At 36.1% G+C, this 14,007-nt stretch overlaps 1 protein-coding gene across 1 annotated transcript in view; it reads left to right on the plus strand.

The window, feature by feature from the left end:
* The first annotated feature begins 1,832 nt into the window (after nucleotides 1-1,832).
* LOC106136579 (neuroligin-4, Y-linked) overlaps nucleotides 1,833-14,007 on the plus strand; it is a 52,605-nt gene continuing 40,430 nt past the window's right edge. The window contains exon 1 of the mRNA XM_060954570.1: nucleotides 1,833-2,287. Coding sequence (XP_060810553.1) covers nucleotides 1,834-2,287 — 454 coding nt within the window. The 5' untranslated portion in view covers nucleotide 1,833. The remainder of the gene's footprint in view (nucleotides 2,288-14,007) is intronic.

Here is a 14,007-nt window from a genome sequence, read left to right on the forward strand (position 1 = left end):
AAACGACTAATTCCACTATCAACAAAAATGCAGTAAAATTCAAAGAAACTACCCCCCAGACTTTTATCAGTTCTATTCGTTTGTTTGTCCGTTCCTCCTGAACTATAAATATTCACGGGAGCGGAATCTACTTTTACGTTCGTATTCAAGGTTTGAAAAAGGTTTTACGAGAAACATGTTTGTGTGTTTATCTGTTTATTTATTGGGCCAATAACTCGGAACTATCTGGATGGTTCAAGTTAAGAAATTGTTTCTTGTTTGTTGAATCGGAGGGATGATTTTATTATGAAACGTGAATTTTATATATTAACTTTATATACCTCGATGATTTTTGTTTTGGCTTATGCAACCTCAATGAGAAGAATGCCACATCAAGATAAATACTCATTTATTTATCTCGCTCTGCGCCAACGCCAATCTCCTGTTTGGTTTCCTTAAAAGTTGACTGGAAGATAGAGTATAAGCGATAAATTCGCCTTAGTACCATCTCTACCTGTTTTGTGTTGTTTTGTATGTTTTACTCTTATGGTGCAATAAAGAATATTATCTATCAATTGATCAGTTCATTTCAAACCTCTTCATTCTCTTTTTGGCGTATTTTTTGTCGTGATTTTTCTATGTATAATCTGATGACTGATGATGATTCATATGAATTGTTAGTATTTGTAGCCATTAATTCTATCTCTATCTTTAACATTCTAAAATATCGTTTAAAACAAGCGCCTGGTAATTTGCAAGAATGTAGTATCATTAAAGGGTATTGAAAATTTTGCCTATTAAATCTTCCCCTTGATCTTATCGTACTTATCAAATTGGTGAAATATTTTAGTAATTGATTTGAACTTCGAGTAAAGGTTGAGAAATTTAATTATTAGAACCTGGATCATAGTTATGAGAAGCTCTTCCCCAGGGATACTGCAACTGACATAAATACGAGGAAGAAAAAATGGTGAGAAGTAACAGAAGTAAAAGGTGAAAAATACTAATTCGTTTGATAATGAAGCAAATACCGGAATTACAACCCGATTTCAGAACATCTGAATCAGTTTTCAATTTTTGACATCGAAATATAACTCATCTGCAATCCAATCATTTTCGTTGTAAATCTGCTCTAAATTATTGTTGCTATAGTCTTTGTGAGTCCCTTTGAGTCCTTCTAAATGATCAGTTAAATCTTCCGGAATATCACTTCCTTGGCTGTCACATATTTCAAAACGTAACTTTGCACTTTGGTATTTACCAAAATACAAGGGGGCTGATTTTGAAATCTATGAAGTTTTATAAATAGCCTATATTGATGATTTCAATCCAGTTGGGTATTTTTATAATTGTATATCGTAACTTATAAAGAGAGTTTGTTTTAAATTAACTTGGAAAACAGAGTAAAGAAATGATTACCATAATTGTTATTTCAGCTAAGTACAAAGTTCAAGAATAATGTTGATAAGTCTAATGAACTGAAATGTTGATGGCGACTTTGCTTCATTCCCTAATCAACAAAATGACTCACACAGTTCGTTACTAAGTAGAATTCTCTGTCTGACATTAATCATTCTATTTTTGGCTTAATTCTACAAATTTAATACATCAATCAGTTGAATATAAAAGCCAGATTTAGGATTTATAACATTGATGTTTTTTCTTTATTCAAACTGACTAAATTTACTCATGAACCATGAACCATGAACCCTTTGAAACATTACTATAAATCAAATTCTTTTGTTACAGATAACCAGTAAATGGTCCGAAAAAGCAGATCCGGTCCACAAAATGGTCGACTTATAGCACTGGGCAACGATAATATCATAGAAAGGTGGCGGCGGAAGCGGAAAGATGTTAATGCTGACCATAATACACTTCATAACGCTCCCAGTACTCACATCCAAGCTAGTGAGAGGTGATACAAACATGGACGAGAAACCGCCGCAACCAATGATAAGCTCTCGAGTGGTCCGGACTAAATATGGAGATATAAGAGGTTTTATAGTCACACCAGAATCAAGATATTTAGAACCAGTTGAAGTATTTAGAGGTGTGCCTTATGCGTCACCTCCAGTTGGATCTTTGAGGTTTATGCCACCAGTTTCTGGGGCCCAATGGTCGGGGGTCAAAATAGCCGAAGAGTTTAGTCCAGTATGTCCGCAGGTGTTGCCAGATATAAGAAACGAAACGGCTGTTCTGAAGAGGATATCGAAAGGAAGATTGGAATATTTGAAAAGGATCTTGCCTTTTCTCACAAACCAATCGGAGGATTGTCTTTATTTAAATATTTATGCACCAGCACAAGGTAAGTTTATATGTGTTTTTGTTAATCTTTCAAGACATTTTTGGCATAAAAATAAAACGTATAATTACGTGTTCGACAATAAACTATTCGTATTTATCGTTTGACTACAACTTCTAGTGTGAGAACGAGTAATTCATTCAAAGAATCTACGACGCAGATTAAAAAAAAATTGAGCAGACAAAACAAAACACAACAACGTTTACCGTTAAATAATTCACGTAATCTATTTCATTTTGCACAAAGAACATTAATTTAGAAAAAAAAAAGACTGTAAAACATTTAAAACATAGGGGCTTACAGAAACTTGATTTATTAAGGGTCCAACGCTCGACTGGGCTAATTTTCAAAAGAGTTTTGCTCTGACGAAGGGAATCACATTCATTTCGCATAACGAGAACCGGACGGAAAAATTTTGAATGAGAGCGGAAATTAAAAATAAAATGAATGTTCTATTTAGGAGACAAAGATGTGACCGATTGAATATGAGCAGAGATTAATTAATGACAGAATTCACTGGACTTTTTGCACAGAATAGCACTTCTAGCTATTTTGCTAATTACTGCAACTGAAAAAGTTTGGATGATAGCCAATTCAATTCTGTTTCGCTATATAGGTCAATGCTGTTAGCGTTGAACTGTTTCATGTACAAAAACTACTGTTTCAATTCGACCCTTGGCATTTCCTCTCACTTTGCGAGAAAATCGTTTGACCGAGTTGTATAAACACAAACTGTACAGTTATGTAACGGAATACTTCGGATTCTGAATTCTGAAAGATTCATTTATAGACGAGTTAAATGACTGATTATTGTTTTAAATCACATATTTATTATTTCATCTTATCCCTAACAGTGTGTAGAGAGCTAATAATCAGAAGCCTCAAATTGCCTTATTTCGCCATAGGGCACAATAGCAGGATGGCCCCATGATGAAAGTGTGATTCAGAGATTTATCAATTCACTCCATAGTCGTGTAAAACTCTTACGGTTTCGTTCACTTACTTATATAATAACTTAATAATATAATCTTCATATAGTTTATCATTGAAACATTTATTTTCGTATGTATGTACAATTTTTATTCTTCAGTATTATTATATGTATGTATTGATAAGTAAGGATTTCCAAATTTTTAACGGAAACTACACCCTGGAATTGGATTTTTTTCATCTAAACTAGAATAATTCTCTTGTTTTTGCGTTATCGAAATTTGATTTTTGATAGATTTTCATTATTTAGTATCACCTCTTGACAAATTCTAGTTGCATCCTTACCTCGCTTAAGAGAAGATCGTGAATTACATAAGTCAGTTGTGTTTCCAACCTTGATAGGTTATAATTGAATCATATTACATTTTATAGTCTCTTTATATGTATCTTTCAGCGAGCTCGAATCGCTGCCAAAATCTCGAATGCAACCTGGCTTTTCGCTGGATTTCGCTCATCTTTTTATGACATATACGTTGACGTGACGAGAATTCGAGTGATGTGCACTGACAGCCCCTGAATCCAATTTCCTCGCATTAAATATGCAATGTGATTTTAGGGCCGTTATTTTTTCCAATACGAACGGGGCGTATTGGAAAAAATAACGGCCCTAAAATCACATTTATTGGTTAAAACGATAAGTTATCGTTTTTGTTATGTACTTCATTATGTTTTGTAACGTTTTCATCCTCTTGGTGTTAGACCTCGTGTATTCTCATTTCTCATCTCCCTGTAAATAAGCTCGGAGTCTTTTTAAGGCTACGATCCTGGATTGAGTAAATCAGGTTTAACATTAAGAGACTTCAGTCTGGCTTTTGCCACAAGAAGCCACCGGGAAACTTAACCTAAATTGAATCTTCTATCAACAAATATGTTTCATGTAAATATGTAGTGGTTTTAATATTATAAACTACGATCCTGTCATATTCCTACACCAGCCCGCGTAGCACGGCAGCGACTGTCAAAACTATCGCTGTTTCACTTTTTATTATGACCCGAAAAGGGACAAGGATAGTTTTGATTTTGATAAAAACGGCGTTGCGCGTGCGAGGAGCGAGTCGCTTATATCACCCTTACTCATGAAAAATATCCACCAGAATGAAGTTTCTCGGCTAGCAAAAGACGCATTGATGAAGTAATGAATCAGAACCCAATTTGTCAACGCACCATAATTCAGATGTCGCAGCGAGCTACCAAGGAATACGAGAAATGAATACATAATCTCCGAGCTTAAAAATAAAAATTCTTTGCTAAACCCAATGGTAGACCGTTAGATAATGCTATTGGGATAAACGGTCTTTAATTAACAAATTGTAAATGTTACAATAAATAATAAATAAATAAAAAACAGAAGCTTAGCACTCCCGAAGCGCAGGTTCAGGCTGATATCATAGCTTTAATACTTAAATTCTAAAATCCAGTCAAGAGAAAGGCTAACAAACTATGATTTTTACTTTACTCTTAAGCGAAAAGCTTAGTATCCAGGCACTCTAAATCGTAATTTTAATAAAGCCAAATGATTGTGGCTCTTAAGACTTTTCGATACTTTTGGCTCTGTCTACCCCTGTAACCGATAAAGACGTGATTATGACTGCGACGTGTGTAACGTCTCCCTTCTTAATCGATCACGGATTCCTAAGAATCATGACTCCTGTTTTTGTCAACCAACTATTTTCATCGGTTGCTATGCTTGGTGCTGTATGATGTTTCCAACTACTCATAAACCTGACCCAATCACCACTTTGGTATGCGGCCTCTTAATCATTTTCCTGTCACCATGAAGTGCCGTGTGGTTCCCGACACCATTAGAAAAGAAAGAATAGGACCGCTCCATCTCTTTCCCATGGATGTCGACTAAGGGATAGGCTTATAAACTTGGGATACATCTTTTAGGCGACAAACTAGCAACCTGTCACTATTTGAATCTCAATTCTATCATTAAGCTAAACGTGGCATATCAGTCTTTTTAATACTGTTGGCTCTGACTACCCCGCAAGGGATATGGAGGTGATTATAAGTATGTATCATACATACATAAAATCACGTCTCTTTCCCGAAGGGGTAGGCTTTTTCGTTCGGCTTCTTTCCACTTGCCACGATCTCTCTCATACTTCCTTCGCTTCATCCACATTCATAACTCTCTTCATACAAGCTCGGCGGTTTCGAGTACTTTTGACATGACCCTTTACCAGGACGTCCTTAATTTGATCAAGATACGTTCGTCTAGGTCTTCGCACTCCGACCTTTCCCTCCACACTCTCCTTGTATATCTGCTTAGTCAACCTATGCTATGTAGTATGCATGTATGAAGTTACATGTAAAATAAAACGAGAAATGAATACCTAATCCCTTAGCTGAAAATAAAAACACCCGAAGCCCGGGTGCAGCCTGATATCACGGCGGTCTGTCGTCTGCACGATTTTGCAGAGCCTTTTGTTAGCTCAGTATAACGGTACGTAGAGATTTGGCGCGTGGTCTAAGTTATAAGCAAAAAAAGTGAGAAGAAAAGGAAAGAAGCAAAAGAAGTGCTGTGTGGTTCCCGGCGCCAGTACAAAAAAGAATAGGACCACGCCATCTCTTTCCTATGGATGTCGTAAAAGGCGACTAAGGGATAGGCTTACAAACTTGGTATTCATTTTTTAGGCGATTGATTAGCAACCTGTCACTATTTGAATCTCAATTCTATCATTAAGCCAAATAGCTGAGCGTGGCTTATCAGTCTTTTCAAGACTGTTGGCTCTGTTACCCCACAAGGAATATAGACGTGACCATATGTATGTATGTATGTAAAGTGAGAAGAATAAATTATTTGTTCGTTCATGGCGACGAAAGAAAATTAAACGTTTTAGCTTTTCGTACGATGCAAAGCTCATCTTACTAAGATAGAAGAGTAAGTTAGGATCAAACAAGGCTCAAATTCCAGAGACCCGCGTAGATTTTATAATAAAAACACTTAAAAAAAGAGAAAATCACTTGTTCTGTTTGCATGAGAAAACCTGCACATTTAGAATGTGAATTCTGTTGCCTGAATGTGCTCGATGTTTTCCGTCACTAAGTAAGAGTATCGGTCAATAATTAAACTAAAATGAACAAAGTTAATTCATCTTTTTTCCACTTATGTCGTAAAAAGCGACTAAGGGATAAGTTTATAAACTAAGGGATTCTTCTCTGAGGCGATGGGTTGGCAACCTGTCTCTATTTGAATCTCAATTAAGCCAAACAGCTGAACGTGGCCTGTCAGTCTTTTGATGACTGTTAGCTCAATAAACGCCATAAGATGTGATACTGTATTTATTCAGTAGAAAAATGTAGTAGTCTTAGCTGTCCGGAAGGAAACGAGATAGATACTTATCTTCCTAGGTAATGATACTGTATGTATACATTAGAAAGATCTAGTAGTCTCTGCCGTTCGGGAAAGAGATAGATACATATCTCCCTAGGTGATATACCAAATCGTTAATCGTTTATAAATTGGGCCACACACGAATCCAGTGTGGTTTTTGGGGACAGCGCCGAAAATAGTCTTTTAGCTTTAAATAAACGTGGAGCGATGCGCCCGGAGGCACTTTCTGCGATTTTCATTAAGGAGGCGCTGTAAGCTATATGAGATATTAGGAATATCCCCGCTTATTTTTATTTTTCTTGTTTATTTTTGAGAGTTCTTATTTTACATACATACATACATACATATAATCACGTCTATGTCCCTTGCGGGGTAGACAGCACCAACAGTCTTCAAAAGACTGATAGGCCACGTTCAGCTGTTTGGCTAAATATATAATTGAGATTCAAATAGTGACAGGTTGCTAGCCCATCGCCTTAAAGAAGAATCTCAAGTTAGCCTAACCCTGAAGTGTCTTTTACGACATCCATGGGAAAGATATGGAATGGTTCTATTTTAAAGTAACGGGTAACCACATTATTTTTTATGGATTATTTTCGATCTTTTATCTCACTTCCCTTCTCCTCATTTTCATAAGTATATATTTGTTTGTTTGTTTGTAATAACTTTACTGCAGATAAATTTTTAGTTACAAGAAATAATACGTAGTTATATTTATTACACAGAAATATCATGAAGCCATACAGTTGAACGTGTCCTTTCTTTTTGAAACCGTTGGCTCTGTTTACCCCGCAACGGAGATAGACGTGACTAAATGTTTACATGTTTGTAAAAATAATCACGTATTTTCAACATCGAAAACATCTCAAAATTACATTCAAGTTGCCCACAAAAACGTAAATTGAATATTCAACGTTTGAATCATGGCAATAATTTATCCATGCTATGCTGATCAATTAGGAATTTGCATATCTTGGTCAGAGACACACGTTCACCATTCGACCGGATCGGTCGGAATCGGTCGGAATCGGTCGGATTTCGGCATTCAATCGGCATGCGATGAATAACGCCGAATCGGAGCTAAGCGTTATAATTCTATCGATGATTTGATTACGATCCGTTTTGAAAATTGCGCATTCGAAGTAATGGATGCCTTTTCTTCGACTGGTCGTATAGACTTTTGTTTTATAGAAGGGTAAACGTTAATTGTAGGTACCTATGGTGTACCGTGTGGTTCCCGGCACCAATACAAAAAAGAATAGGACCACTTCATCTCTTTCCCATGGATGTCGTAAAAGGCGACTAAGAGATAGGCTTACAAACATGGGATTCTTTTTAGGCGATGGGCGAGCAACCTATCACTATTTGAATCCCAATTCTATCATTAGGCCAAATAGCTGAACGTGGCCATTCAGTCTTTTCAAGCCTGTTGGCTCTGTCTACCCCGCAAGGGATATAGACGTGACCATATGTATGTATGTATATTTAACTAAACATACATACATGACTTGACTTGACTTAAGGTCCTATGTCCCCTAGCTGGGGCAGAGGGCATCCACAGTGCGTCGCCATCCCGCTCGGTCTTGAGCTTCGCGTTTTATTTCGCTCCAAGTCTTCCCTAGATTCTTCACCTCTGCGATGATTGTCCGCCGCCAGGTCTGTTTAGGGCGGCCACGTTTACGCTTTCCTTGGGGATTCCAGTCTAGGGCTTACCTCGGTATGTGTTCGGGGTCCCTTCGGAGCGTGTGGCCGATCCAGTTCCATTTGCGGCGTTTGATCTGCTGGTCGATCGGAGTCTCACACATTGAGCCTGGGCTCCTTTCCATAGAGGTAAAAACGCGACATGGAAAACATACAAGAATATTGTCTATGGTAACTTAAAAATGAACGAAGAATGATTTGAATGAAGACAGTTATGAATTAAGCGAAAACAGTATGCAGGAATCGTGGCAAGTGGGAAGATGTAGTCTCTGTCTACTCCACTGGGAAATGGGTATGTATGTATATATCTGGTAAGTTTATATTAAGATTACTATCAATTAACGAGATAGAGAGATGAATGTGGAAATATATTGAGATGGTGGAAAGCGGAAATATTTAGTCTCCGCCTATCCCATCAGGAAAAAGGCTTTCTTTATATGAAAATTACATAAATATATTACAAAGTAGTGAAAATACCACAGGGGTTGGGATAAACTATATTATATAGTTTATTGGATGCTTCGACAAATCCCAATTAATCCAGGAATTTATAATAACGCACTGATAATTCTATTAAAACCCGGATGGTATTTCGTACGCAATATTTAAATAGTTTAATGGATTTCAGTTAATTATTTGATTACACAATTGAATAAATTCAAATTAAATATTGTAAATTTTATTAAGGTTGTTTAACGTGTACATACATACATACATATGATCACGTCTTTATCCCTTACGGGGTAGACAGAGCCAACAGTCTTGAAAAGACTGATAGGCCACGTTCAGCTGTTTGGCTTAATGATAGAATTGAGATTCAAATTTAAATAGTGACAGGTTGCTAGCCAATCGCCTAAAAGAAGAATCCCAAGTTTATAAGCCTATCCTTTAGTCCCCTTTTACGACATCCATGGGAACGAGATGGAGTGGTCCTATTATTTTTTTATTGGTGCCAGGAACCACACGGCACCTACACTTAAACGTGTAGGTTTATGTAAACATGTTTTCAAAGTCATTTATCATTGTACGACAGCATAATACCTATAATGAAGTGAAAATCAGTTTGATAATATCCTGGTTTTGCCGCACATAACATGCGTAATTATCACGTAAACAGATTTTTTGTTTGTTAGTCTACTTTAGTACAGTGTGGTTCCCGGCAACAAAAAATGAATAGGACAACTCCATATCTGTCTCGTGGATGATGTAAAATACCACTAAGAAATAGGCTTATAAACTTGGTATTCTTCTTTTAGGCGATGGGCTAGCAACCTGTCACTATTTGAATCTCAATTGTATCAGTAAGCCAAACAGCTGAGCGTGGCCTATCAGTCTTTTCAAGACTGTTGGCTCTGTCTACCCCGCAAGGGATATAGACGTGATAACATGTATGTCCTCTAACTCAACACAAGTTTTATTACTTCCACGAAGCAATTAATCTGAAGTGGGCTACATATTAGTTCAGAACTAAAATTGGACTTGTTAATACGCCAAGTTTTTCGATCGTCAGCGACCGCTGTATCGCATTGTTCCAACAAGTGTCTTGATGGAGCACTCTTTGGGATATTATTACTTTAGTTTTATATATTTTCTTTATTGGCGAAGAGGTTGTATGATGAAAATTGTTTTTGAGGTAGTTACAGACTTAATGAGAAATATATGGTAAATTTTGATTTCCACTTACATGTAACGCAGCAGTAGAATTCTCACACCAACACTCCCATTCACACTTCCTTTGTATATTTGCTTAGTCAACCTCCTTTCATTCATAAAAAGATAGATAGATAAAACTCTTTATTGCACCATAAGAGTAATACATACCAAACAGCACAAAGCAGATATATGTATGTAGATGGTACAAAGGCGGACTTATTGCATCTTCCAGTCAACCTTTGGGTGGAAGGAAACCAAACAGGAGATTGGCGTTGGCGCAGAGCAAGATAAATAACTGTTTAAACATAATAAAATGCACACAGAATATATATCTATATATAATACAAAAAAAAAATACGCATAAATACACAAAAAAAAGCATTCGTCTTCTCGACATGACCAAACTTTTCTATTTCTGTCACTACATCTTCTTTCACATAACAATTCCCTTATCACGCTGTTCCTATCCTATCACTCAATTTTATTATCTTTATTTTTATTATATAGATAGGTGAAACTTAGAACTATCTTTTTATTTGAAGGCGGTTAGAAAAAACAGAACTAACGGCCATCTTGAAAAATGTTTTGAAGAAACGTAGATTTGGCAATTTGAGGAAACTCGTGGGCGATTTAGATTTTGTGTTAATTACCTTGTGGGGATAATAAGACTCGCCCTTCGCTGATCGTATCTCCAGCATGATGGATTGGAAAGTAACGAATAAATCAAGCTTTTTTTGTTAGCATTCGAGTGGCACAAGCCAAGAGAGAACGGAATTTTATAGTCAGCATTTTAGAATATATATATCCCTTGCGGGGTTGACAGAGTAAACGGTCTTGAAAATATTGAAAGGCCACGTTTGTGTGTGTGGCAGAATGATGGAATTGAGATTCAAATAGTGACAATTTGCTGTTCCATCGAGTAAGTATAAGATAAATATTAGCCATTCCCTTAGTCTTCTTTTATGACATCCATGTACTTACGGGGTAGACAGAGCCAACAGTCTCGAAAAGACTGAATGGCCATGTTCAGCTATTTAGCTTAATGATAGGAGTGAGATTCTAATAGTGACAGGTTGCTAGCCTATCGCCTAAAAGAAGAATCCCAAGTTTATAAGCCAATCCCTTAGTCGCCTTTTACGACATCCATGGGAAAGGTGGAGTCGTCCTATTTTTTTTTTCCTATTGTTGCCGGGAACCGCATGACAATCACGGCAAGCGATATGCTGTGTATACGCATTCAAGCTCAGATAATCTTTCCTTGTAAATTCCAAAATTTTACGTATCACGAAAATGGATTTGTGAATGTTTTGTATTCGATAAGTATCAAAAGCAATCAATTCATTAGGATTCCTAGAAAATGTGGTAGCGGTTCAACAAATTTGGATATTCAAATTTATAATTTGAAGTTTCATGAAATGTGAAGCGAGTTATATCAAACAACAACCTGTAGATTAGTTGTGTAAACTTCGCCCGAAGCAATATTTGAACTAATAATATTATTTACATAGATATTATTAACGCACCTGTCCAATTCTCGAACCACAATGCTGAGAGCTTCGCAACAAACCAAAGCAAAGACACACTTTAATAAAACACACTTTTAATGATTTACTTACACTTGAGATTCTTCTTATATGGAATTATGTATATCGTTTTAGAACAGATTAGAATAGATTTATTTTCAAAATTAGATACAAAGTATCACTCATTGACGTCATAACACTTAAATCTTATTATATCTACTACCGCTTCCAAAGCGCATGTGTAGAAGAAGCGGCGCAACAAACTACAGTGCAGCATTTTCACCGGATGTCAATTTACAAATATAGATCGCTTAAATCTAAATCATGGATGAATGCACTTTGTCTACATGAAAAAAAATTAAATGAATATAAAATTTATGATTTCAATACGAATATTTCGTCAAATAAATATAAATAAAATAAGATATGTACATACTGTACAAATTATGTCAATACCATGTCAAAAATTGACATGCATTTAGGAAGCTATTACATAAGGCTCATATTAGAATGTTAATGTGATGCGCTAATATTTTATCACTTAGACCAGACCCTAAACCCTTAAGCATTGCCCGGATTCCGACGCAGTGCAAATGGCAGTAATGAGCATGGAGTGAGATGGATATATATCACTCAGCTGCTATTGTAACGTTCATTAATGGTCTTTTGTTTGAATAGAAGGGGATGCATATACATTCATTATACCTTATTGTGTTTGTAAATAATCACGTTTCTTAAGATGGTTTAATGAAGATTATTTATTTTGCAATGGCGTAGCGAGGTGTGATTATGTATGTATGTTGCATCATTACGCAAATTTCGAATCCTATGTTATGTTAATTCATCATCATATTATCACGTCCATATCCCTTGCGGGGTAGACAGAGCCAACAGACTTGAAAGACTGATAGGCCACGTTCAGCTGTTAGGCTTGATGATAGAATTGAGATTCAAATAGTTACAGGTTGCTAGCCCATCGCCTAAAAGAGAAAACCCTAGTATAAAAACCTATCCCTTAGTCCCCTTTTTCGACATCCACGGAAAAGAGATGGAGTTGCCCTATTCTTTTCTCTATTGGTGCCAGTAACCACACGGCACGATAGTAAAAATTCTAAACTAAATCTATGAAAATGCATTCAAACTGCGTCTCGAGTTAGATGCACACGTAATTCTATTCTAACTCGTAGCTCTCGCCCTAACTTAGATTTCCCTGTGGGTGAATGTATTTCGGACTTCACATCAGAGATTTGTAAATGTTAACTCAAGATAATGATGTTAAATCTTAGCTGCGCGTGACATTGTTGAGGTAAGTTAGGTAGATTGGGAAATAACATGAATGCAGTTTAAAATTTTATTGTTTACAAGCTGTGCCCGTGACTTCGACCGCGTGGAATAGTTATTTTATATTATCATTGAAGCCTTCAAGGATGAATAATTTTCCCCGATTTTTTTCACATTTTCCATTATTTCTTTGCTCCTTATAGTTGCAACGTGATGTTATATAGCCTAAAGCATTCCTCGATAAATGGTCTATTCAACGCAAAAAGAACTTTTCAATTCGAACCAGTAGTTCCTGGGATTAGCGCGTTCAAACAAACAAACTCTTCAGCTTTATAATATTAAGTATATATTATAAGCCGTATCAATTACATCTGGACGTGGTGAGTATTTTATTATAAACTAGCTGACCCGCGCAACTTCGTTTGCGTGTATCCCGCTACTTCGACAAATACAGTCAACGCACCAACACATATTGGATACTAATTTTCAATTCACAATAACTTCTCTTTCCCTTAACCGCGTTTAAAATATTAAAATGTTTTTTGGTTTCTGTGACTCTTCTTTGATCGCCCCCCCTATCAGTTTTTGGAAAAAATATTTAAGTAATGTACAGATTTTTTTTTGTCTTATATGTATAGATCAAAGTCGTAGTACCTACTTTTTAATATTATTTATTTTTTATGTACCGTTTTTTTATATTTTTTGTTTTTTTTTTATGTAGGTACTTACCTACTTTTGCCGCCGACGCGCTATTTATAGGGACGCTGCCCCCGCCGCCGCGGCCGGCCCGTACCGTGCCGCAATACTAATATCGTGATATCTCCTAAACTATATGTCTAAATAACACACTGTAAACTGCAAAAATAATCTAAATTAAATGCTCGTGATGATGAACTTACTTATTTTGATAAGGATATATGTATTATTGGTTATATCACCAGTTAAACATCACCCAACGAATTAAATGTTTTTTTAATACAGAAAAGTAGTTTTTGTGACTTAAATAAAAAAGCTGGATATATGTCATCGCGGACTTTTTTGTAGAACTAATAAAGACCAATGTTTTTGCTATACATTGTTCTTACTTGTATCCAACGGTATAAGCGGCGCACGCACAAATGCAATCTTCAATTAGATTTTTTTTCTGACTTCTTGGACATAAATCGCTATAACTCAGCTAATATAGTTTCAATGTATTTCAATTATATATAAAAACCTGTCGGAGAAAATACTCT

This window comes from Amyelois transitella, chromosome 4 (genome assembly GCF_032362555.1).
Source record: "Amyelois transitella isolate CPQ chromosome 4, ilAmyTran1.1, whole genome shotgun sequence".
Lineage (NCBI taxonomy): Eukaryota > Metazoa > Arthropoda > Insecta > Lepidoptera > Pyralidae > Amyelois > Amyelois transitella.